General features: G+C 36.3%; 3 protein-coding genes and 1 long non-coding RNA gene across 5 annotated transcripts; 2 read left to right on the forward strand and 2 right to left on the reverse strand.

Moving 5' to 3' along the window:
- Positions 1–622: 622 nt before the first annotated feature.
- On the reverse strand, positions 623–2050 carry LOC113105368 (uncharacterized). Its single transcript, XM_026266405.1, has 2 exons — positions 1919–2050; positions 623–1162 (listed from the first exon to the last, which is right to left on the reverse strand). The coding sequence occupies exons 1-2, from the start codon at positions 2048–2050 to the stop codon at positions 623–625; spliced, it is 672 nt and encodes a 223-aa protein (XP_026122190.1).
- Positions 2051–4356: 2306 nt separating this feature from the next.
- Positions 4357–4963, reverse strand: LOC113105279 (uncharacterized). Its single transcript, XR_003292331.1, has 3 exons — positions 4745–4963; positions 4652–4664; positions 4357–4416 (listed from the first exon to the last, which is right to left on the reverse strand). It is a non-coding gene; the product is annotated as an uncharacterized LOC113105279 (long non-coding RNA).
- Positions 4964–8885: 3922 nt separating this feature from the next.
- LOC113105651 (zinc transporter ZIP1-like) lies at positions 8886–13772 on the forward strand. The gene is given in 6 exon segments (XM_026266860.1): positions 8886–9123; positions 9125–9172; positions 9174–9201; positions 10101–10231; positions 10316–10621; positions 12220–13772. Coding segments are annotated over 6 exon segments (915 nt in total). The 5' UTR covers positions 8886–9075; the 3' UTR covers positions 12574–13772.
- Positions 13773–16242: 2470 nt separating this feature from the next.
- Positions 16243–21008, forward strand: rlbp1a (retinaldehyde binding protein 1a). Of its 2 annotated transcripts, none has more exons than XM_026266333.1 (8): positions 16243–16330; positions 17116–17156; positions 17380–17508; positions 17592–17796; positions 18845–19023; positions 19725–19883; positions 19972–20082; positions 20337–21008. In XM_026266333.1, exons 2-8 carry the CDS (start codon positions 17148–17150, stop codon positions 20481–20483), a joined length of 939 nt encoding a protein of 312 aa, XP_026122118.1. In that variant the 5' UTR covers positions 16243–16330; positions 17116–17147; the 3' UTR covers positions 20484–21008. The 2 variants fall into 2 exon arrangements, with proteins under 2 accessions (XP_026122118.1, XP_026122119.1); XM_026266334.1 differs by lacking the exon at positions 16243–16330 and adding an exon at positions 16345–16420.
- The last annotated feature ends 970 nt before the right edge of the window (positions 21009–21978 follow it).

Raw genomic sequence — 21978 nt, forward strand, 5'->3', positions numbered from 1 at the left:
TTAGGTCTACTCAAAAAATGTTTTTAGATAAGTATTTTTTCTTTCTTTCTTTCTTTCTTTCTTTCTTTCTTTCTTTCTTTCTTTCTTTCTTTCTATTTTTACCCAAAATAGGATGTATTGGCCATTATTGAGTCCCATAAAACACATGCATTGTCTGTTTCATTCATGAACGCATGTCTGCATCTGTTTCAAAGAATTTCTCCACATCTGTCAGAAACAATCTCAGGGGAAGCTCATCTGCATGCTCATCATCCTCATCGGGGTCTTGACCTGACTGCAGTTCATCCTCGTATCCGACGTGAGTGGACAAATGCTCACAATAGATGGTGTCTGGTACTTTGGAGAGGTTTTTTTGTTCAGTGTATATGCATGTTATTAGGGTATTACATTGTTTGTTTCCTGTGACCTGTATTGGAATGAACAGATAAGGTAGTTATCTAGATTTGTCTGTATGGGTTTGCTGAGTCTGTAGAGTGTTTCAAATCAATCACTTAGGCAGCATCCTAGCATTATGACATTTAACTTTATGTGTAGACAGCAGGCATAGAGTCACTAGCTCTTCAAACAGTGTTTACATGCCATATTAATAATTGGCAGGGGGAATTGTGATGTAAAATTGATGTCAGCACACTGTGAAGGAAGAGAGCGATGGGGAAACAGGAATGTTGAGGACGCACTTGGTGCCCTGCTTCTCTTCAGAGTTCAAACAGTAGTCTAAGAACGAAGGTTGCTTTAGAACCAATGTGAGGTACAGTGTGGCGTTTTTGCAAATATAGTCCTTCAAACCAGCTTTATTGCTGCAAATCTCAAGTGCGGTGGTGTTCATAAAATGTTCTGCTTTCCAGTTCGAGTAATCGCAGTTTTCTTTGGGGACCCCATGAGAGTGATTAGGGATGGCTTTGGAGCAGTACTCGGCTGCCCAGCTCCCATCTTGAGGTATTTGAGACGAATCATTTCCGCACAAAGAGGCAATAAGGGCTGTGTTATTGGGCAGAAAACATCTTCTAAAATCCTGGGCGGTAAGAGTTTTGCTGCTTAGCAGTGTTAAGCAGTCTTCTGTAGCATCTGGAGAAGATCCCCCAGAAACATCGTTGGAGAGTTGAAGACAGAGGTCATCAATACTTGATTGATTGAGGTACTGGTAATCCCGTGAAGATTCTCCCTGAGAAAATTTCACAGCAAGGTGATTGCAAACGTAGAAAAACTTTAAAGTGATAGTTAACTCAAAAATTGCAAAAAAGTTCACTCATCCTCCTCAATCCAAACTACAAACTTGTTTATCTTTGAAACACAAAGAAAGATTTTTTTTTTATTGAAACCTAAAAGGGTTTCTGTCCCTAGATTGAAGTCAAGGTAACTAAAACTTAGAAGCTCCAAAAAGTTCATAAAGGAGTTTATTTAAAAAATCCATATGAGGAGACCTTGTGAAGAAACTCAACAAATTAATTTAGCTGTAATTCACATATATACAGACTACATCATATATTGTACATATGGAAGGTTGTGTGTATATTAGAAAAAACTGGTTCTCAGTGCATCGTACACGTATATTTGAGATTCTGTGGTTACCTTACATAATGTGCTCTTTGTACAGTATGTGTGTCAATCATTGTTTAAAAGTAAATTAAATCTTTTAATTGTGAAATAAACCATGCAATTCACATATATGCATTTTAAAATGCCTTTTTTAAATGTTTTGGATCTTCTCAGTTTTTGGTTACCTGGACTTTTTTTTTAAAGGAAGGACAGGAGCTTCTAAGGTTTCATTTAAATAATCTTAACTTGTGTTTCAAATATTAAGCATGGTTTTAGGTGAGTAAATGATCCAATATGCATCCAAAATGATCAGAATATTAATTTTGCGTGAACTAACCTTTTAATAGCTTCATAGTAACAAACCAAAAGTAACTCGATCTACCTGATGTGCACGTTGAAGCCAGAATGTAGAGTTGGCACATACTGTCCTGTTAAAACTCGTGAGCGAAGAATTCGCTGCAAACGTGAACCCAAAGAAAATCTTCCTCCGCTGCCGAGAGGTACCAAGCAGCATCGGAGCAGGTCGCGTACAGGTCTACCCCAAAATGGTTGACTTCAGGGTCCTGTGAGCCATTCTCTCCATCGAAAAGATTACAGTAGAGAAAGAGAGTAAAATTTGAGACACCAGTGAGACCAGGGATGGAGGCATTGCAGGCAGCTTCCTAGAATCTCTCTCTGAGGGTGAGGGGTCTGAATCACTCTGCTCTTGGACTTTTGGCTGGAACTGGTGAAGTTTAGGTCTTCTAGATGAAGCGCTGAGGTTTCAAAGTCCTTGTTTCCTCCTCTGTAGAGGGGCAGGTCATCAGAGACGGCCTGCTGGGTAAACCATCTGACTTGAAACCCATCGCTTGGAGCGTTCCATGTCAAGTTATGTCTAATTCCCCTGTACAAAGAGGACAACAAAACCGTTCATTTACAATAATCTTACTATATACTTATAGTGTAATAATTTAAATCTTGCTTATCCATGACACTTACCACAATATTAACTGCCTGAGGTCACCTTTACAAAGAAACAAAGTCAATGGAAAAGTTCTGGTGAACAGTTATATACAAATCACAGATGATTGCAGAACAATGTTGATTAATTGAAGAAAATGGAGAGCAGCCTCTGTATTATACTATTGGCCTTGATGTAACAGCATAGCTGGGCACATAATACCAGTGGTATATGGTTACCCACATAAAAGAACAGGAGATTATCCAAGCTATAGATTTAGAGCTACAGAGATCTGGTTAATGACTAGCAATGCCATTGTGATTTCTGTCATAGTTGTGCGCCGTTCAGAATTAAATTGAGAATGCCTTTTGAATCAAATTTCTTGATTTAAACTGAAGTAGCAACAGATGGATAGAAGGACAGAACGACAGACAGAATAGTAGAAAGATATAAGTGTAGAGCAACAGATGTATTTTCCTGATGTTTCTGATTTAAATGAATGTTACAAGATAAACCATTCTATGCGTTACGCAGAGTGTGTGTAAAGTAGCAGTGCTCTAACTTGCCTACGAACATCTTCCATGGTGACTGTTCTGTGGTTCACCCACCATGCTGCTGACATCATCCAGCAGTGCCTTGGTCACATGTGACACTTTTTCTCTCAAGATTACATACACGCTGCGGCCGACATTGTGCAGAAATCATGCTTGAGGTTATCAAGCCCCACAGGAGGGCGGATTACGCTCCGCGAACTGTACTGCCCCTTTCTCCTGCGCTTGACCTCGACAAAGCCTGAGAAGCAGAGCCTGCATCGAAGCAATGCTCTCCGAATCAGTGCCCAATTGGTTCAACAAGAGCTGCTCCTCACGAAGCACCTCGGGTTGGCATGAGGAAGGGTTTAAAACGTCCCGAAGAGAGTGTGGCATCTCTTTGATTGTTCTCCACAAACTCAGAGGATGCAGAACTGACCACAGTTTCCAGTTCCTGGTCTCCATAAAGCTGATGAGCTGCTCAAGCCACTCAGGTTGAAGGCACAATCATTTCGTCCACTAAGGACACAGATGAAACCCTGGAGACCTGCGACGGCCCTGGCCGTACGTCCCACTGACCAGAGCTTGCAGAACCGTTTCGAGGCAAAGCGCTGATAGTCTTCCAGTTCTGGGAAATGAAAGTCAAGATGGGTTTTGGGGCTGGCGTTCAGTGAGGGTTAAAATGCTTTGCACCAACCCCAGAAGTCCATCCCAATGTGGGCTGCCCCGGAGCGACAGAAACAGATCCTGAAGCCTGAAAGTAGGTCGCGGAGGACTCTTCCCATCCCATAATCCGAGTGACACTTCCCTTCCAGACTGAAGAACAGAGTAGAGCAGGTTTTCCCAAAACTGGTCATCACCAGAAGGTTCCTGCCGATCGTCTAATTCTGCACTCATCTCTTGCAGATACATGGAGATGTTATACAAGAATCCTGAGAGCCTGTTTCTATCGAAGGCTTTGTTTAAAGACGGGAGACTCTTGCTTTTCCTTGGCAGACACCTAGAGTTTTTAAGGCCTCCCGTGATGCTCCCTCGCTATGGAATGAATTTGTTGAATCTTTCTGTCTTTCTGCTGGTGGTTGTACTCTGTGTGGGTTCCATCCTCCACCCTTCCTCCATATCTCAACAAGCTCTTTCAAAATCGCCTCCTTCTGGTCCTCTTTATTGCTCTCTATAATGAGAGAAAACATTGATCGAAGTTAGAGTGTGAAACAAACTGAGTCACTGAACAAACAACAACAGGAACATCCAGTATTGTCTTACCTGCAGCATTGGCTGATAGTTGTTTCCAGGATAAGCAAAATCACTACAATTCCCAACTTGCCCATCCTAAGTTCCATTTTCCTCAAAGTAGAATGAACAAAGTCATTTTGTTGTCATTGTAAGACTGCATTTGAGTTCCTTTAGGAGCTGAAGGAGACATTCAGAGCGTAAAGTGACAGCGGATAGTCTTTATGACTATCCGCTGTCACTTGGCTAAACTTTCACAAAGAAAAGTTTGACACTTTCTAAACTATGCAATTTCTAAATACATCAATACAATTTTTTTTTTTTTTTAGAAAAATACATTTAAATGCTACACCTACACCTATGCATTCATTAAAAACTACAAATAAGACTGTAAAAACCTTTTTGCAAAACTTACCTATATGCATCGTCTAAAATAAATAAATAAATAAACATTACATTCCGGCATTTGGTAATATACTAGAAAAATCAACAGATTTTTAGTACTTACAAGAAGTTGGATTTATTTGATCCTGTCAGTATCTATGAAAATAGGATTGTGCATGAGTGTGAGTGAATTATTTCTCTATCCTTCTCTCCACATCCTTCTCTCTCAGCATTTGTCACTTTTTGATCCGCTCCCCCTCCCAGTCTTTGAGATTCAGTTGGATCCTCAAAAGCCACAGCTTCATGTTTCAGCGACATCGTCCCGTCATGTGCCAGCTGACTGTGTGCTGGAGTGAGAGGCCAGAGCATCAGTGATGTAATATGAGAAAAGAGAAAAGGCCAAGGAACTTCAAGAGTGTATACTCTTGTATCACAAGGCAATTTCATAGTAATTAAGATTAAAGGAGTTACAAAGGTAGGTCATTACTTTCGACTGAAGCTTAAACAGGGCACAGTAGATACTGTATCAATAGATAAAGCACTTTCAGATAATGCTGTGTATAATAAACAATCATTGTATAATAATTCTTTCAAAGTCTTCTGATAGAAATGCTTATTTAATTCATTTTAACTGCCAAATCAACATAAACTTTTAAGTATTTCATTAATTTTTATATTTCATTTTTTAACTAAAAAAAAAAGCAACTCTTTTTTTTTTTTCTCAAACGCTACATAACTCACTTAATCAGAATTTAATCACTATGAGCCCTACTTTATTCTTCTGACATCTGACATCTCATGAGGTCATTTTCAACCTGTGGCCAACACTGACATACAGTAAAACGGTACCCTTGTCCTGGTGGGTATTGTTTTTACTTATGTGGCAGCCAGCAGGTCGCCCACCTAGCTGTCTAAAACAAAAGTGTCCCTAGGCCACCGTCAGCACACAATCAAGCCCTTCACTGATGTTCAAAATCCTCTCGTTCTTGTCTGAGGCCTGTCTACAGCAGCTGAAACCCGAGTGGATTGAGTGAAAGGCCTAGCACAGCCTCCCCACAAACCTTTTACTTCTGTGTTGCTGTCGCCTGTAGCGGAACAATAATTCCTCTTGTATTATTGATGCCTGAGGGAGCGGCGGTCACTCGGCAGCATGGAGCTCAGTTGACTAGAGGAATATTAAATGAGAAACTTTACTCCTTATGCCTCTGACTTACTCCACTCAAATCATGCACATTGGTGATCTTGTTTGTTATCTGTAAAATGCATATGACTAAACTATTCTCAAAAATACAGGAAATAAACTTAGGTGCTGTCTGACTGGATGACTGTGAATTGTATATTAAAACAGTCAGAGGAGCTCACTGATCCAATGTAGACAAACTCCAGACATGAGCCTAAATCTGTCTCAACTTATAAAGGCATTATTTGAAGAGACTAACAGAACGTACCCAATCATCTGCTCAGTGCAACATACTGTACATTATGCATGACTTTGCATTTCTTTCCCCCAAAATAATGTCTTGTCAGCATATACACTACATATATATTTACTCACCAAACATTTTTAGGCCCTTATTTCCATACCTCTGAATCATTCTCTCTGTCTGGTTGGGACAAATTAATTCCTGCGTACCTAAAATAATACTATGAAAAAGTATATTATTAAGAATCATTTGTTCCAGTGGGGAAAAGACTAGCACTCCACGTGCTTATAGTAGCTTATATATAGTACTTAGGTTCCATACATTTTCTTTGTTTGGTTTCCTGCACTTGTAAGTCCAAATGTTGAATTGCTTCAGCAGCAATCAAAAAATAATTCAAGAAATACATATAAGATATTTACTAAAAATAAATGACAGAAAGCGAGGGTGCATTAGGCTCAAGAATGTCTTATCTTATTTCTTAAAGCTGCAGTCGGTTAACTTTTGACGCTCTAGCGGTTAATAAACAGAACTGCTTGCGTGTTGCGGAAGGACATTGTAGCCGGAACTAATTCTCTCTGTTTATGTCTATGAAGAATCACAAAGGTACTGGGTTTACTCCGCCGCTGTACCCCGAAGCAATCTAAAATAGTCCGAATATAAACACTGATTATAGGTGTACCCTAGTGATTCAGGACAAGCAAAAACACGGTTTGGAAAATGGATTCATGGTGTACTCGCTTATTATATACATTTTGTATACTTTGAACACACAAAAAAGTTACGGACCGCAGCTCTGATTGGTTGTTTCTTACCGGGAGTGGTGTATTTCTGCAAATGGCAAAAGGACCACTGGGAGGAGCCAGAGGAGCTTGATTTTTTCACAGATTATCTGTCTCATATTCTACTGTCAGGACATAATGACAGGTTTAATAAATATGTAAAAAATATTTTTTTTACAAAAGTTCCCTACAGCACCTTTAAGTTAGAATAAACTCTTGTCTTCACTAACGTGTCTTGAATTAAAAAAGATATAATGTTTAATGAATTCAATTGGGTTTTTTGCAAATTATTAAGCAGAGTAACATACACTGGTTACAATAATAGCCTACAAATTATCATCTTAGGCAAGAAAATTATCTTGTGACCCTTAATTTCATTAAACTAAAACATCTCATGCACTTTACATTAAAAATGCTAAGTTAAATATTGTTACAGTAAAACACTGAGAAAGCAATCATATGGGTTGAATAGTTTACAATCAGACATTAACAAAGCCTGTTAATTAATAACTAATAAATGTGTTATCCTCTTAAGAAAAGATTTGGGACGGTAAGGATTAAAGGATATGCAAGGGTTTAAGAATTAAAGAATTACACTTGTTAAACTTACAACATTGTTAGTAATTCAGAATCTTGAAAACGAAGCAATGACGAAGCTTGGGCTGTATATATATATATATATATATATATATATATATATAATATATATATATATATATATATCTTCTGGCGAAAATATTAGCTATTCCAAACAATGCCACAGAGAACCAATGCAACACAGTACTTTGGTGGCTCTGACTGATTCAGTGTCTTGTGTTTTTGAGCAATTAGATTTGGGGAATAATTCAGTGATTCATTCATGAAGTTCTTTTTCTGGATAAAACAACATTAACGAACTGTTTAAATTAGCGATTCAATGACTCACTCATGAAGATTCGTTCTTAAACGAATCAATCGACTTTTCTGAACAAATCGGTTGAATGACTCCCTCGTAAAAACAGGCACTTGTCGCCATCTACTGGTGTGTCGGTGTAAAAACGATCACATAGGTCAGTGTGGTTCTCAAACTTTTTACACCAAGTACCCACTCAGAAAATATTTGGCTCTCCAAGTAGCCTACCACCATAATGACCAACATTAAAATACAGCAGCGTACCAGGCCTAATTATTCAGCTACAGCTATGCCACCATTAAAAACGAGGCAGTTTTATTCCTAATAAGAATAGTTATTATTGTCGGCCACATTAAACATTGTAATACAGTTTGAACATTACAACTGCGCTGTGCTTATATTTACTGTACTCAAAAGTTAAATAAGACAGTACTTGATTAAAAGAATTAACACAGGCATATTTAGCCACCTTACAAACTTTGACACTTTAAAAGTGTTTTAACATTTATTTATATTTAATTCAGTGATCCCTCTGTGTACCACTGGGGAAAAAACAATTACTAAATAAACTTCTTATAATCGGCCTGAGGATGGGAAAGGACTGGTCAACACTATTTGTCAGGAATAAAAAAAAATAATGAAATATTAAAAGCAGGCTTCTGTTTAAAATAACACTGTAACTTAACCAGACTTCCCAGAAACTCCTCTGGTAAAATAAATAAATAAAATAGAAACCAAGCAGTGACAAATCTACATTTTACAACAGCGCTATGACTAGATTTTCTGTCTTTATTTATTTTATTTTTTTACAGTCACAAGGCTGTCATGTGCAGGTTAGTCATTCCGGAAACCGCAGATCTCTGCTGTGCAATCTAAGCACTGAACTGGAGGAAGCAGAACTAACTAAACACCTCTGCGTTGACGTAACACATGATTCCCACAGGGGGCGCCAAATGGCTCAAAAATACAAACTAGACTCTTTATAAACGTTCGGATATTTTATTCTACACATTAGTCTATTATTAATCACACGTTGTTTCAAAATTAGTAAATATATTTAAGGAAATTCTGATCATTAGTTCATTAGTGTTAGTTGCTAAGTTTTTGTGTCGCGCGAACAAATCAAGCCGGAAGTAGACGTCATAGAGCAAAGGGGCGGAGCGAAACGACTGACAAACATGCAGCAGTCCGAATGAACCTCTCTAAACGATCATAAACTACAAACCATGGGGTTCGTCTTTCAAAGACAGCGCTATATACCGAAACATTTACATATATTTTACTAACCGTTGTTTGACAGAGGCGTCTGTCCTCTCGCGCTTGTTTGTTTACGTCTAGTTTCATGATATAAAGTAAATTTATGGTCGCTATGGATTACCTGCTGCAGGTGAAAGTTGGAGCTCTGGTTGGGGCTGCTGTTCCTAACTCTGTTTTTTGGTTTTATCCCAGCGCGGATGAAAATGGTTTCAAGTCTCTAGTGGAACAGGTAACGTAAATTATAATTGATGTTTTTTTACGGTGGCCATCAAGGTTACTGTACTATACCAGATCTTTTCTTTCATCTGTCGCCTCCTCCAAGCCGAAGTATGTTTATTTACTGTATGTATACATTATTATTTCGTATACATACATGTATTTTCGTATTTCGTATAATTTGATCGTTATTTTCAGTGTTTAAGAATGTATGTGCTTAATGTATATGTGTAGCACACATAAAGACCTTGTCCCGTGTTGGCTTCATACAAGTATTGGTTTCACACAAGTACAAACACATGAGAGTCAGCTGATATGGCCAGCTAGAGGAAAAAAAAAATTGAATTTTTTCTCCCCCTAAACTATGCATTTTACTCCCAGCTCATAGATGGACATCTAAGTGGAAGTGAAACTGGTGTTCAAACATGCTTTATCAAGCAAGAACTGCTGTTAAACTTAAATTACGGTCAGAAAACAACCTTAGGCTTTTATGAATAATCAAATATACGTATGCTTTTGATCGCAGTCTTCAGATTTCACATATATTCGCTTGTGAAAACAGAATAGGATGTAGATTTCACACTGTTATTAGTTATCAGATTTACAGTTTTACAGATTTACAATGTCGAACAGTGCTTTGGATAGATGGTTTTTAAATGCTAGGGCTCTGCTTCATCAAGTGGCTTAATGGATTTACAGTTAAACCTAATACTTTAGGTTGTGGCATAGGTGAATAAAATGCTTATGCATTGCTTGGGTTTAATTATTCCCGGGCATCTGATTATAATCTCCTCTTTTCCTTTGACTGATTAGCTAACAGGAGTGATTAGAGAAAGACCGTACCATTGACATCAATCAGCGGCACCATTAATCAATGTAACGGGACTTTGATTTGTTTTTCTCTGTCTCCAGCGACCCACAGGGCTGTGCTGAGTTTTGTGAGCTGCTTCGCAGGTGGCGTCTTCCTGTCTGCCTGTTTGTTAGACATCATCCCAGATTATCTTTCCGACATACATGAAGTGCTACAAAAACAAGGCCTTGATGTGAGCTCAGCGAATATTGGAATTGCTCTGTTAAATGTAGTTTCTAAATGTTTGTTTCTAATGCCTCTTCTCCTCATCATCCAGGAAGGATTCCCGCTTGCAGAGTTCATCATTGCGTGTGGCTTCTTCACTGTCTTGATCTTGGAAAAGATAGTTCTGAGTTGCACAGAGGGCCACAGAAATGAGGAGACGGCTCCTCTTATAGCTCCTGCAGGTAACGGACATGCCCATGGACATCCCTCTGTGATTGATCTGGAGGGGAGCGGTCACCACGTCCACGTGGATTTTCACGCACACTCGTCCTTCCGCTCCTTCATGCTCTTCCTGTCTCTCTCTCTCCACTCGGTGTTTGAGGGTTTGGCCATTGGCTTGCAGACCACAGACACAAAGGTGATTTACTGAGTTTTGTTTTTTGACAGCTCCCTGTTGAGTCACTGTGCTGACCTGGTTAGAAACCTGATAAAAGTTTTGGGTTCAAAGGTTTGCAGTTTGGTTTAGCATCGTGACTTCAGATCATGCTGTTTCTGTTGGGTGTTATCCTGTGATGCCACAACACTGTAAATTCACTAAACACTTTGTCCAAAAATTGACTTTCATTATTTACTCACCCTCACGTAGTTCCAAACTTGTTTAGAAACAAGTATATATATATATATAACAGAAAACAGGGCTGCACTATTTGCAAAAAAAAAAAACATCCTAAAGCGATTTTACTAATATGTGGCCCTCTCTGTGAAGTCCTGGCTAAAGTCTTACAATCTAATTATGAGATAAGAAGCATTAAAGTTTGGTTTCAACCATTTTGACATGGCCTTACTCAGCCTGTATTAAAGATATAAAGGTTACATTTTCACATCATGTTCTTTACCTTATGAAGGACGATTTTATGTAGAAAACAGTAAATCACAAAAATGACTTTAGCTGGGTTTTCACAGACAGGGGCACATATTTTCTCTCTTTTTAAAATGCAGTTTTAAAAAAAAAAAAGCTATGCTTGCTTGTAGAGCTGCACAATTTTGTGATTTATATATCAATGTGACTTCTAAAATAATAATTGCTGATGATTATTATTACTAAAAAGTTTTTAAACAAAATGAGGAAAGCTACTATTGTAATATCTCACTGTAAAAAAAAAAAAAAGTTAAGTGGTTAAGAAAAATTATCTAATTGTAAAACCAAAAGAAATCAGAATAGCTTAATTTTAAATGGAAGTGTGTTAAAATTAGTGTCGTCAAATGATTAATCATACAATATTTTTTTCCTAATACATATGTGTGTGCTGTGTTTATTATGTTTATATAAATACACAAACATACAGTATATTTTGAAAATATTTACGTTCATACATTTATATAGTCATGTTCTTATATTTTATAATATATATAAATATATTAAATATATAAACAACATATTTTTCTCAAATTTATACATGCATGTGCTTGTATGTGTATATGTATACGTGTGTGTATTTAAATGTGTGTGTGTATATGTATGTGTATATATACATAAATACACACAGTACACACACATTTATTATGTAAACAAAAACTTTGATTTTGGATTAATTAATCATTTGACAGCACTAATTAAAATATATTTTAATGTGCTAAAATGGCTTTAAGTAAGCCATGATTAAGTAAATAACTTTTTTTTTTTTTTCGAAATCTGTTTAGATATAAATATTAGAATCACAGTTTTTATTACTAGCCATTTGTGTATAATAATAACACTTGACCTTTAACGTAAATGAAAAGAAAAAACTGTGGCATTTGTTTTTATCCACCAAGAATTGACCTATATAACAAGTGGCTGAGGAAAAAAAGAGGGCTTGGTGACTTCAGTGAAAAAGTAAAGTTGTTTCATTGGCTTACATTTACATAAAGGCTGGTGAAGACCATTTTGCTTCTTTTGGAATAACAACTGTAATAAATGGAATTGGAATAATGCTGAAGATAACCTAGTTTGACTTGATTCGTCTCTCTGCTCAGGTGCTGGAGATCTGCATCGCTATCCTGGTCCACAAGAGCATCATCGTCTTCAGTCTGTCGGTGAAGCTGGTCCAGAGCGCGGTCAGGCCCCTGTGGGTGGCGCTCTATGTAGCTGTCTTCGCTATGATGTCTCCTCTGGGCATCGGCATCGGCATCATTGTGATCGAGGCTCAGCTGAAGGCTGGTGCTTTCATCCAGGCGGTGCTGGAGGGGATGGCGGCCGGGACGTTTGTCTACATCACCTTCCTAGAGATCCTTCCCCATGAACTGAACTCCCCTGAGCGACCTCTGCTCAAAGTGTTCTTCCTCCTGTGTGGTTTCTCAGTAATGGCTGGTCTGTGTTTCATGGGCTGAAAAATACTTTCCCTGTGGCCAGAAAACTGCAGCCTCCAGCAAATTGCACTGAGTTAGCCTTCACAAACTGCATGTGATTTCAAGAAAACGAAAGGCTCAGTTCGCTTGCTTTTTAGAGAAATGATATTTTCAGATGCGGATGTCTTTAAAAACTTTGACCTGATCATTGATCAGTTTTAAAACGAGGAAACATTTTTTTTCCTCAGCATGGAGAAACATATATAAATTTAGACTTTTACAGATTTTTTTTTTTGTTTACTTGACTTTGTTTTAGCTTTTTTTAAAACTCTTCATATTTTTATCTGTGAAATTCTTTGGTGTTTTTTCTTTGTCATGCATAACACTATCCATAAACCTCCAGCTTTCTTAATCATCTTTATACATTATGAACACCGTTTGCAATATTTCTGAATGTTACATACATTTATTTAGTATTGGTTTTCTCCTTCTATATGCTAATGTTATGATTGAACAGTTTGGATTTACAGATTTGACAGTAAAATAAGACAAACTGTGTATAACTAGTATTGTGTTTTTTAAAGACTACATATTGAAGTATGATTATGCAACATATTAAAGCAATGTAAATATATTTCCATTTCAAACAGCATGCCGTTTAAGTTGAGAGGCGTTGCTGTGCCTTTATTTGAAAGAAGACTTAACAAATAGCATGTTACTGATTCAGGTGCTAAAAAGCCTTTTATTAAACACTAGCACTAAATCCTTTCAAAGTTAATGTTTCAACACTGGGTTTCTTTTAGTTTGCTTTCTGTTTCAATATGCACTATCTGGGGTACTAAAAAGCAAAGTATGGTTGTGAAACTGTTCAAACTTCAGACTTGATCTTGCAGAACCACATTTAGCCTCTAGATGTCGAGCTTCTTCACATAATGTTGGTTAAGTGTTGACTGTCTTTAAAAACTCCATTCTACTTGGTACTGTTTTTGCAGTTTGAAATTTTTGTGTAGAGTTCCTATATGAGTTGTTACTGCACACAGTCAGAGCACAGTGCATTAGAAAATGTATCCCACAATGCAGTGTGCTCAAACATCTTTTTCCAGTGTAATATTACATTCTTTCTAGGCTCATTTAATCAAGCTATACCCTGGCATTTGTACATAAAACTGGAATAGAAATGCAGTGTTTGATTGATAACTGGACACCACTAATTAAATTGTTGTTTAATTGAGGTCATCTCACTTCTGTTTACAGCGTATATATTATTATAATAAGAAATGTGCATGGTTGCATAATGCTTACTGGCTCACTAGAATGAGAACTAACAGTATTGTTCTGCATTTTTGTTCATTTTTTAATGTTGTTGTTTTTTAGGTATTTGGTCTATTATTATTATTATTTTTATCTGGATTTCATACTCTTCTCATGAGAGCTGCTGCTTTTCTTTCTGTAGCTGAAATTTTCAATTCATTAGAAAAGGGTTATTTTTGTTAACTAAAACTAACATTAAAACTAAAACCATTAAAAACATGTTTGTCAACTGATATAAATGTTAACTGAAAAAAACTTAAAACTTGTAATAAAACTAATAAAACTTATTTTATTTTAGCTGGTTGTCCTTTTCATTTAAGTAAAAGCTAAATTGAAAAATTAATTGCTAAATTGTTAAAATTAACACTCTAATTATTTTGAATAGTTATATAATTATTTTAAAAGTATTTTAAATGGAAAGTATAAAAACAATCTTAAAATATCAATAAAACTAATAATATATCAATGATACTAAAATGGTGTTTGAAAATTTGTATGAAAAATATTCTACAAAATGATGAATAAAAAAGAAGAATCAGTCTAAACTTTGAAATTCACACACAAACACACACACACACAAATGCTGCTGCTGCTGCTGCTGTTTCATGACCTGATTTTATAAATAGAAAAAAAGAAAAGATAATGGCTGCATCATGTCAGTCCAATCCCTGTGCAGTGGCCCTATAAAGTGTCACTTAATTTTTTTTTAATGAAATGCATTAAGTGTGGCATACGTGTCGAATAGCCTACTTTTGAGGCCACTGTATCTTTGAAAAGAATCACTAAATAAAATGGTAATAAAGTCCATCACTAATGAGTGAATGCTCTGTAGTGAGGAGCTGCTCATTAGTGTCTGTGCAGCAGAGCAGCAGGGTTTATGTCGGACTCGTAGAAGTGCTCCTCCACTGCTCATTATCGGCTTTTTGCTCACATGCCTGAGTGGATGGCATCTTTGCAGACCTGTCGCCTGTCCTACATTCACCAAGAAAACCCCATTCACACCGAAGCCTCTGCTGAATCGCTTGCATGCATTGTAATTATGAAGGAAACGAGGGTGAGCAGGACCGCAAATGCAATGCATTTTGCAATGGCCTCTAAATCGTTGTTTACCATTTACTTTTTTTATAATTTAGGCCTATTTTTAGATGCATGACCAAAACCTTAATACAAAAAGTGCTTGCTGCTGGCTTTAGCCGGGGGTTTAAAGAGGGAACCACATCAAGGATTGCCGAGAGATGATTATAAAGTGTAAAACACAATGCAGGACAAAATGTTATTGTGAAACTCAGTCAATGGCAGGATTAGTCTTAGTTAGTGTGGTTGATTTGGGGCATTCTGTCGATTTGTGCAACCCTCTCAGATCTTGATATCTCCCTTTAAACAGTAGGTTGTACAATTCGACAACGAAAAATGCCACCTGTAAAATTAGCAGTAATTATATGTTATTCGTGGCTGGAAGGGACACAGCTGTGGTTAAATTCATTGTTCTACCTATTAGAGTGTTTAATTAACTTCTACTACACCTACTCCAACCCTAAACCTTTCCCATTAACCATTCATTCTCCAAACTGCTCATAAGAAATATATAAGTCTATTTGAAAAATGCTGAAAAGATCACAGATTAGCCTATCTAATCAGTATATGTATAAAATGTGTTATATTGCTAATGTAATATATTAATGTATGAACATCACCACTGGTATAGGCATGACGAATGAAGCATGAGAGAGAAATATGAATGTTTGTTTCTCATCTAGCACATTATCACTGCTCTATGAAGTTCTGTGCATCTTCATTCAGGGGACAGAAGCTTCTGAGCTTCTTACTAATTCTAGAAGTCACTAGAACAAATGACTTCATCTTCTTATGGCATGTCTGGATGGGACTGTAGGCCTACAGTATATACAGCATATGTGCCTGACAGTAGCCACATAGCAACATGCTAAGAACCAGCAAACAAAAAGAGTAAAAATAATTCCTACTTAAATTTACTTGAAAGGTACTAAGTTTTGTTTTCTGAAAAAATGTAGAACAAAAAATATTTAGACTTATCTATCAGTGGGGTAGAGAAAATAATGTTTTTTCCCTTTGAATTTTTTTTTAAGATATTAGTAAATATACATTCAGATAGCCAGAAATGAAACCTGAATTCACATTTTTTTTAAATCATGTGTGACTATATGAATACTGATCTGTTCTGCATTATACAATGTTTCTTCTTTATTAAAAAAGTTACTATACAAACATTGCCATGCAATTTTTATGACAATTATAAACGCAATTACAAACAAAACAAAGCAACAATCTTAGCACTGAGTCCTTTTTTGGTGATGTTTTGCGGTCGGTCGCGTTCAGTCCCTCCCCTGGTGAATGAGTATTATGCAGATGGGATGACTGTGTTGTGAGTTATGGGGTGTGACAGGTTAATCCGCCTGCACCCCTCGTCTCCAGCCTCCAGCCCTGCACTTCTCAATCTCCCTCGGCTGAGGTAAGTCACAGCCTCTGAGGCTTATTAACGCTCCATGCTTGCTCTGTTTTAAAGCTGACAGGCTAAGAGGATGCTGGGACTGGATTCAGGGTACATCAACTGATACTTAACACAAGCTTTTAGTTGCATCACTCATTTATTAATCGACCGAACACAGATCTTTAGCTTTATCGTAGTAGTATTTCAACTGTTGTCTTCATCTATCTATCTATCTATCTATCTATCTATCTATCTATCTATCTATCTATCTATCTATCTATCTATCTATCTATCTATCTATCTATCTATCTATCTATCTATCTATCTATCTATCAATGTTCAAAGTTAGAGGCTTTTTATGCTAAATATGCCAGTGAACACTTGAGAAAAAAGTTAAATGGAGTTTTAATGACTAATTTACATTTGCAGGTAAAATCTTGTTAAATAAAAAAATATATCATAATAAATTATATAATGCATTAGAAAATGTTCTGTGTTTATGTTTTACATCAAGTTTAACATAGACTAAAACTGTAACATTTGAACTACATTTACATTTAGTAATTTAATAGATGCTTTTATCCAAACTAAATCATTTTATATAAATGATGCACGTTGAACAATAATCCTCAAAATGCACTTTCCCATGACCTGTCTCAGATTAATAAAGTATTTTGTTTAATTTTTTTTACAAGGAAGATAATCTACATGCAATTTACTGTCTAATACTTTATTTGTTTCAGAATTTACAACTAATATTCTAATTAAATCTAGATATAGACAGTGAATTATGTTTTACTTTTTAGTTTCCATTCAGCCACTGGAGGATCTCTGCATCATGGCTGCTGTAAGTAACTTCCAGAATAAGCTCTATTGTTAAAAGCAGTCGGAGGGATGAACTAATCTCTTGTTTCTCAAGGTGTTTCAGTAGGTCATGTGATGATGGGGATTATTCAATAATTGAGTTGGGGGCTCTCCATGGTAGACACAGGATTAGTTATCTTTAAACCCTCTTGTCTGTGCTTCTATCAACATAATAAACTGTGTTCTTTTCATGTTCATCCCATTAGACCGGAACATTTCGTATGGTGTCTGAGGAGGAGCAGGCGTTACGCACTAAACTCGAACATCTGAGCGTTAAGGACCACGGGCCGGTTTACGGACCCTGTAAGAAACTCCCAGATCACACTAAACAGAAGGTACAACTAATATATTCTACAATAAAGCTCACAGTATATCATTTAGTCACACATAAATGTAAATTCATCTTCCTCTCTCAAAGGCTAAAGATGAACTGAATGAAACAGAGGAGAGGAAAGTGTCTTCTATAAAGGAATTGAGGGCCATGATAAAAGAAAAGGCAAGCGGAGGCGGCGATCTGGCCAAAGCTGTGCAAGAAAAATTTGAGAATGAGCCAGATTCCCTTCTTCTGAGATTCATACGTGCCAGAAAGTTTGATGTGACAAGAGCACACGAGCTCATGAAAGGTAAAGCATTTTATTAAAGGCATTTATGACACAGCCCCATTGTTTTCGAGCTAGGCCGAGTCATTGCGGTCATCTAAACATGCTTTTGTCTTCATCTATGCATTCTGAGGCTCTGGGACAGGGAGAAATTCTCTGCTTTAATTGGGGCTTTCTCCAAACTTTCAAAGAGAGCCTTTGTGCAGAAATAGGCCAGGTTCTCATTCTCTGAGAACAGACAGACAGGCTGGGCTTTGATGTTCTGTGTATTTCACACAAACTGACATTTCTAATACACATGCACGGCCCACAGAAACATGGCGAACACACTCGCACACATGACTGAACCTTTCGATGCATGAGAACCAGGACGAAATACTGCAAAAGAGCAATGCTGCATTCACTAAGATGGTATAACAAGAAAGAGTATTGATATTATTGCCATACAAAATGCTTGTAATGCAGAAATGTTATCAAAGATTGCTTTTCCATAGCTCCTGAAAATATATTTTATAAAATATACATTAATTAACCCTAAAAAGTCTGCGTTGTTGTATTCAAAACACACATTTCTATATTAAATTTGCTGTTTTACACAATCGGCTACAAGCCTTTTGTCATCTGATCCATAGTTTGTATCATTTATAGGAAGCAAATATCATTTGTATTGTTCTAAAATTCATGGTTCATGTGTCTTTTTTCTGTGAAAACTGCAATTTGTGTAAGTAGTCTGCTATACTGTTAGATGTAAGATCTCATTGATTTACATTACAAGTTATCAGAATTTCATCATAATTTTTGACCATATAAATACCAGCGTTTGCACCAAATTGCATATTTCTGCTCAATTTGAACTCCATATTCTCACTATGTCATTTTATATGAGTATATAAAAGCCTGAATGATGTCTTGGCCAAAGTGAGAACATTTTGAGGCATTATTGAGATCTCTGAGTCTGAAACTCTTGAGGAGTTAATGGCGATTCATTTTTTACAATGCCATTAACATAAGCACATTTTCAGTTGCATTCTACAAATGGTGAAGAAGAGTCTTGTTTTTCTCTCTCTGACAGGTTATGTGCGGTTTAGGCGAGACTATCCGGAGCTGTTCGAGAACTTAACCCCAGAGGCTGTGCGCAGCACCATTGAAGCTGGTTACCCTCGAATCCTCTCCACCAGAGACAAGTACGGCCGAGTGGTGCTGCTCTTCAACATCGACAACTGGGATCTGGAGGAGGTCACTTTTGATGAAGTATGTGTGCTACTTATTACAGCCTAACACTGTTCAAAAATACAGCTCTTTATATACTATTGCTGACAAAATTCTTTTGATATTGATTTTATGACAATAATAACAATAAATTACAAGAAAAATGCCATTTTAACAAGATAATTAAATAATTTTAATGACAACAAAAAAATGTAGTTTTAACGAGAAAACATCTCGTTATTATGAGAAACTTTATTGCTAGAAAATATGTTGTTTTAACAGATCTCGGTTTTACGAGAAAATATGTTTTAAAGAGAAAACATCTTGTTATTACAAGAAAAAATTTGTTTTAACGAGATAATTATGTTGTTTTATCAACATAACTTGTTATAATAAGAAAATGTCATTAACGAGATTTTTTTTTTTTTACGAGAAAAGATGTCATTTTATAAGTAAACATTTTATAAGTAAACATTTTTATATGTACATTTTAAAATTTAAATTAAAATTTAAAATAAAATTTATGCATTTAGCAGATGCTTTTATCCAAAGCGACTTACAGTGCATTCAGACTATCAATTTTTACCAATCATGTGTTCCCGGTGAATCGAACCCCCAAACTTGCGCTTGATAATGCAATGCTCTACCAATTGAGCTACAGGAACACTATTTTTAATTTTTAATGTTTTATTCTTAGCTAATTATAATAACTCTGTCTCAAACATAAATGTGTCTTTTCACAGACTCTGCGTGCCTACTGTGTAATCCTTGAGAAACTTCTAGAAAATGAAGAGACCCAAATTAACGGCTTTGCCCTCATTGAGAACTTCAAGGGCTTCACGATGCAGCACGCATCCGGCATCAAACACACCGAGCTGAAGAAGATGGTGGACATGTTACAGGTAAACACCTTATGTCGCCTTCAGTCCCCAACCTCATGTATCACATAGTACTGGATCACATGAAGCTTGTGCGGTCTGTACGATACAGGACTCTTTCCCGGCCCGATTCAAGGCGGTGCATGTGATCCACCAGCCCTGGTACTTCACAACCACCTATAACGTGGTGAAGCCCTTCATGAAGAGCAAACTGCTGGAGAGGGTGAGTGGAGTCAAGGGGAAAGAGAGGAATTCAAGTGCATGTGGGGGGAAAAGTGTTGAACAAGATGTTCACTATCCTGGCAAAGGGGTTCAAAAGGAGAACAAAAGATGCATGAAGTAAATATTTCCACTTTAGAAACTTATAATCGCACACTCACTAAACCATTTAATTCTACACAGGAATCACACCATGCTGAGATCACATGACTAATTCTATGTGTTTAAATGGGAAATTCGAACATGTTTGTCTACTAGGTTTTTGTTCATGGGGACGAGCTGGATGGATACTTCAAGGACTTTGGTACTGAAATCCTTCCTCCGGATTTCGATGGGACGGGTCCCAAATGTGACGGCAAAGAGACGGCGATCAAGCTCTTTGGATCTGAAGATACAGCTCTTTAAAAGAATCAAGCCAACAGCATAACACAGTGACCGTTTGTTTGTTTGTTTGTTTGTTTAAAATATGGTTTTATAGAAACTATGAAGGAAATTATTAGAGTACTTTTAACCACTGTATTGCACTAAAAGTATAAGAAGGTAACAGGTCCTTTTAACACATGTACTGTTGGGATGATACTGTACATTATTAGACATCTCACTGGCCAATACATGAAGTGTCTAAACTTATCTGACATTTGTTTTAAACAGAGAAACTTGACATGTCTTTTCTTCTTTGCCTTTTAAACATCAGCCTGAAATTTTAAAAAGAAAATTTAGTACTAGCTGTGTGTAGAAAATAAGTGTTATAATTAGAATTAAATGCATAAACTTGATTACAAGCCTTGATCAAGAAATAATCCAGTTGTTATTTTGTTGTTTTAGACCGAATGGCTTGTAGATATAATGTTGTGGTTATTGTTGTTAACCCATGTTGGTTCTTCTAGACCCAGAGCTTGGACATTTTCAATAAAGTGGGCAAAATGTTAAGTGATTTGTACATCTGATGTCATGTGAAAACATGCTGAAAGTGTAAACAGCTAATAATACAAACAGTACACACCACTGTTCAAATGTTTGGTATCAGTAAGATTTAAAAAAATTAATTAATATACTTATTCAGCAAGAATGCAGGTGGAATCAATTTATTGGAAAAAATAAATGCTGTTCTTTTAAACTTTGTTAAGGAATTTCTGAGAAAAAAATATATATATATATATATATATAAATAAATAAATAAAAGATAGATTTAAATAGAAATAAATACAAAATTGATAATACATGTTTCTAGAGTATCAAATCATCAGAATGATTTCTGAAGGATCATGTGACACTGAAGACTGGAGGAATGATGCTTAAAATTCAGCTTTGCTTCACAGGAATATATTACATTAAGATATAATCAAATAGAAAATTGATATATTCCAAAATATTACTGTCTGTACTTTATTTCTGATCAAATAAATGTGGCCTCTGTGACTTTTTAATTTAAGATTTAATGGTGTTGTACATATAATTTAGCCTGTAAATTATAGATTTTATATTTGATATATACATGATACATTAACTTGTAATATGTAGTTTGACCGAAATGGTTGATACCGACATAAAAAAAAGAAAAAAAAAAAAAAAAAGATTAATCCTAATAAAAGATATTGCTACTGGAAGATAAATAAATAAATCACATAACAGCAATTTGTATTGTTTTTTTAAACAAGAAAATAATTTATTTCTGGAACACAATAACCATTCTTGTAATAATACATTTTTCAATCACACACCATTGGTTTTCCAAATCTAAAACACACCAGTGATTGAGATATTATGCTGCATGGGGTTTTGAGCTCATGAAAAATGACACGTTCAAAAAACCAGACACAATAAACCATTATGAAAATGTGGGTCAGAATAGTAGGAACAGATGAGATCTGATGGTCTTCACTGAATAATCACTAAAGTG

The sequence above is a fragment of the Carassius auratus genome, chromosome 7, assembly GCF_003368295.1.
Source record: "Carassius auratus strain Wakin chromosome 7, ASM336829v1, whole genome shotgun sequence".
Classification (NCBI taxonomy): domain Eukaryota; kingdom Metazoa; phylum Chordata; class Actinopteri; order Cypriniformes; family Cyprinidae; genus Carassius; species Carassius auratus.

What these genes read in the sequence shown, in the direction of transcription:
- LOC113105368 (XM_026266405.1), bottom strand. Translation starts at nt 2,050, where the DNA reads ATGCTGCTTGGTACCTCTCGGCAGCGGAGGAAGATTTTCTTTGGGTTC. An exon ending in GGCTTCAACGTGCACATCAG is followed by an intron (nt 1,163 to 1,918) that starts GTAGATCGAGTT and finishes AAATTTTCTCAG; the next exon opens with GGAGAATCTTCACGGGATTA.
- rlbp1a (XM_026266333.1), top strand. An exon ending in AGCACACGAGCTCATGAAAG is followed by an intron (nt 17,797 to 18,844) that starts GTAAAGCATTTT and finishes TCTCTCTGACAG; the next exon opens with GTTATGTGCGGTTTAGGCGA. An exon ending in AGATGGTGGACATGTTACAG is followed by an intron (nt 19,884 to 19,971) that starts GTAAACACCTTA and finishes TGTACGATACAG; the next exon opens with GACTCTTTCCCGGCCCGATT.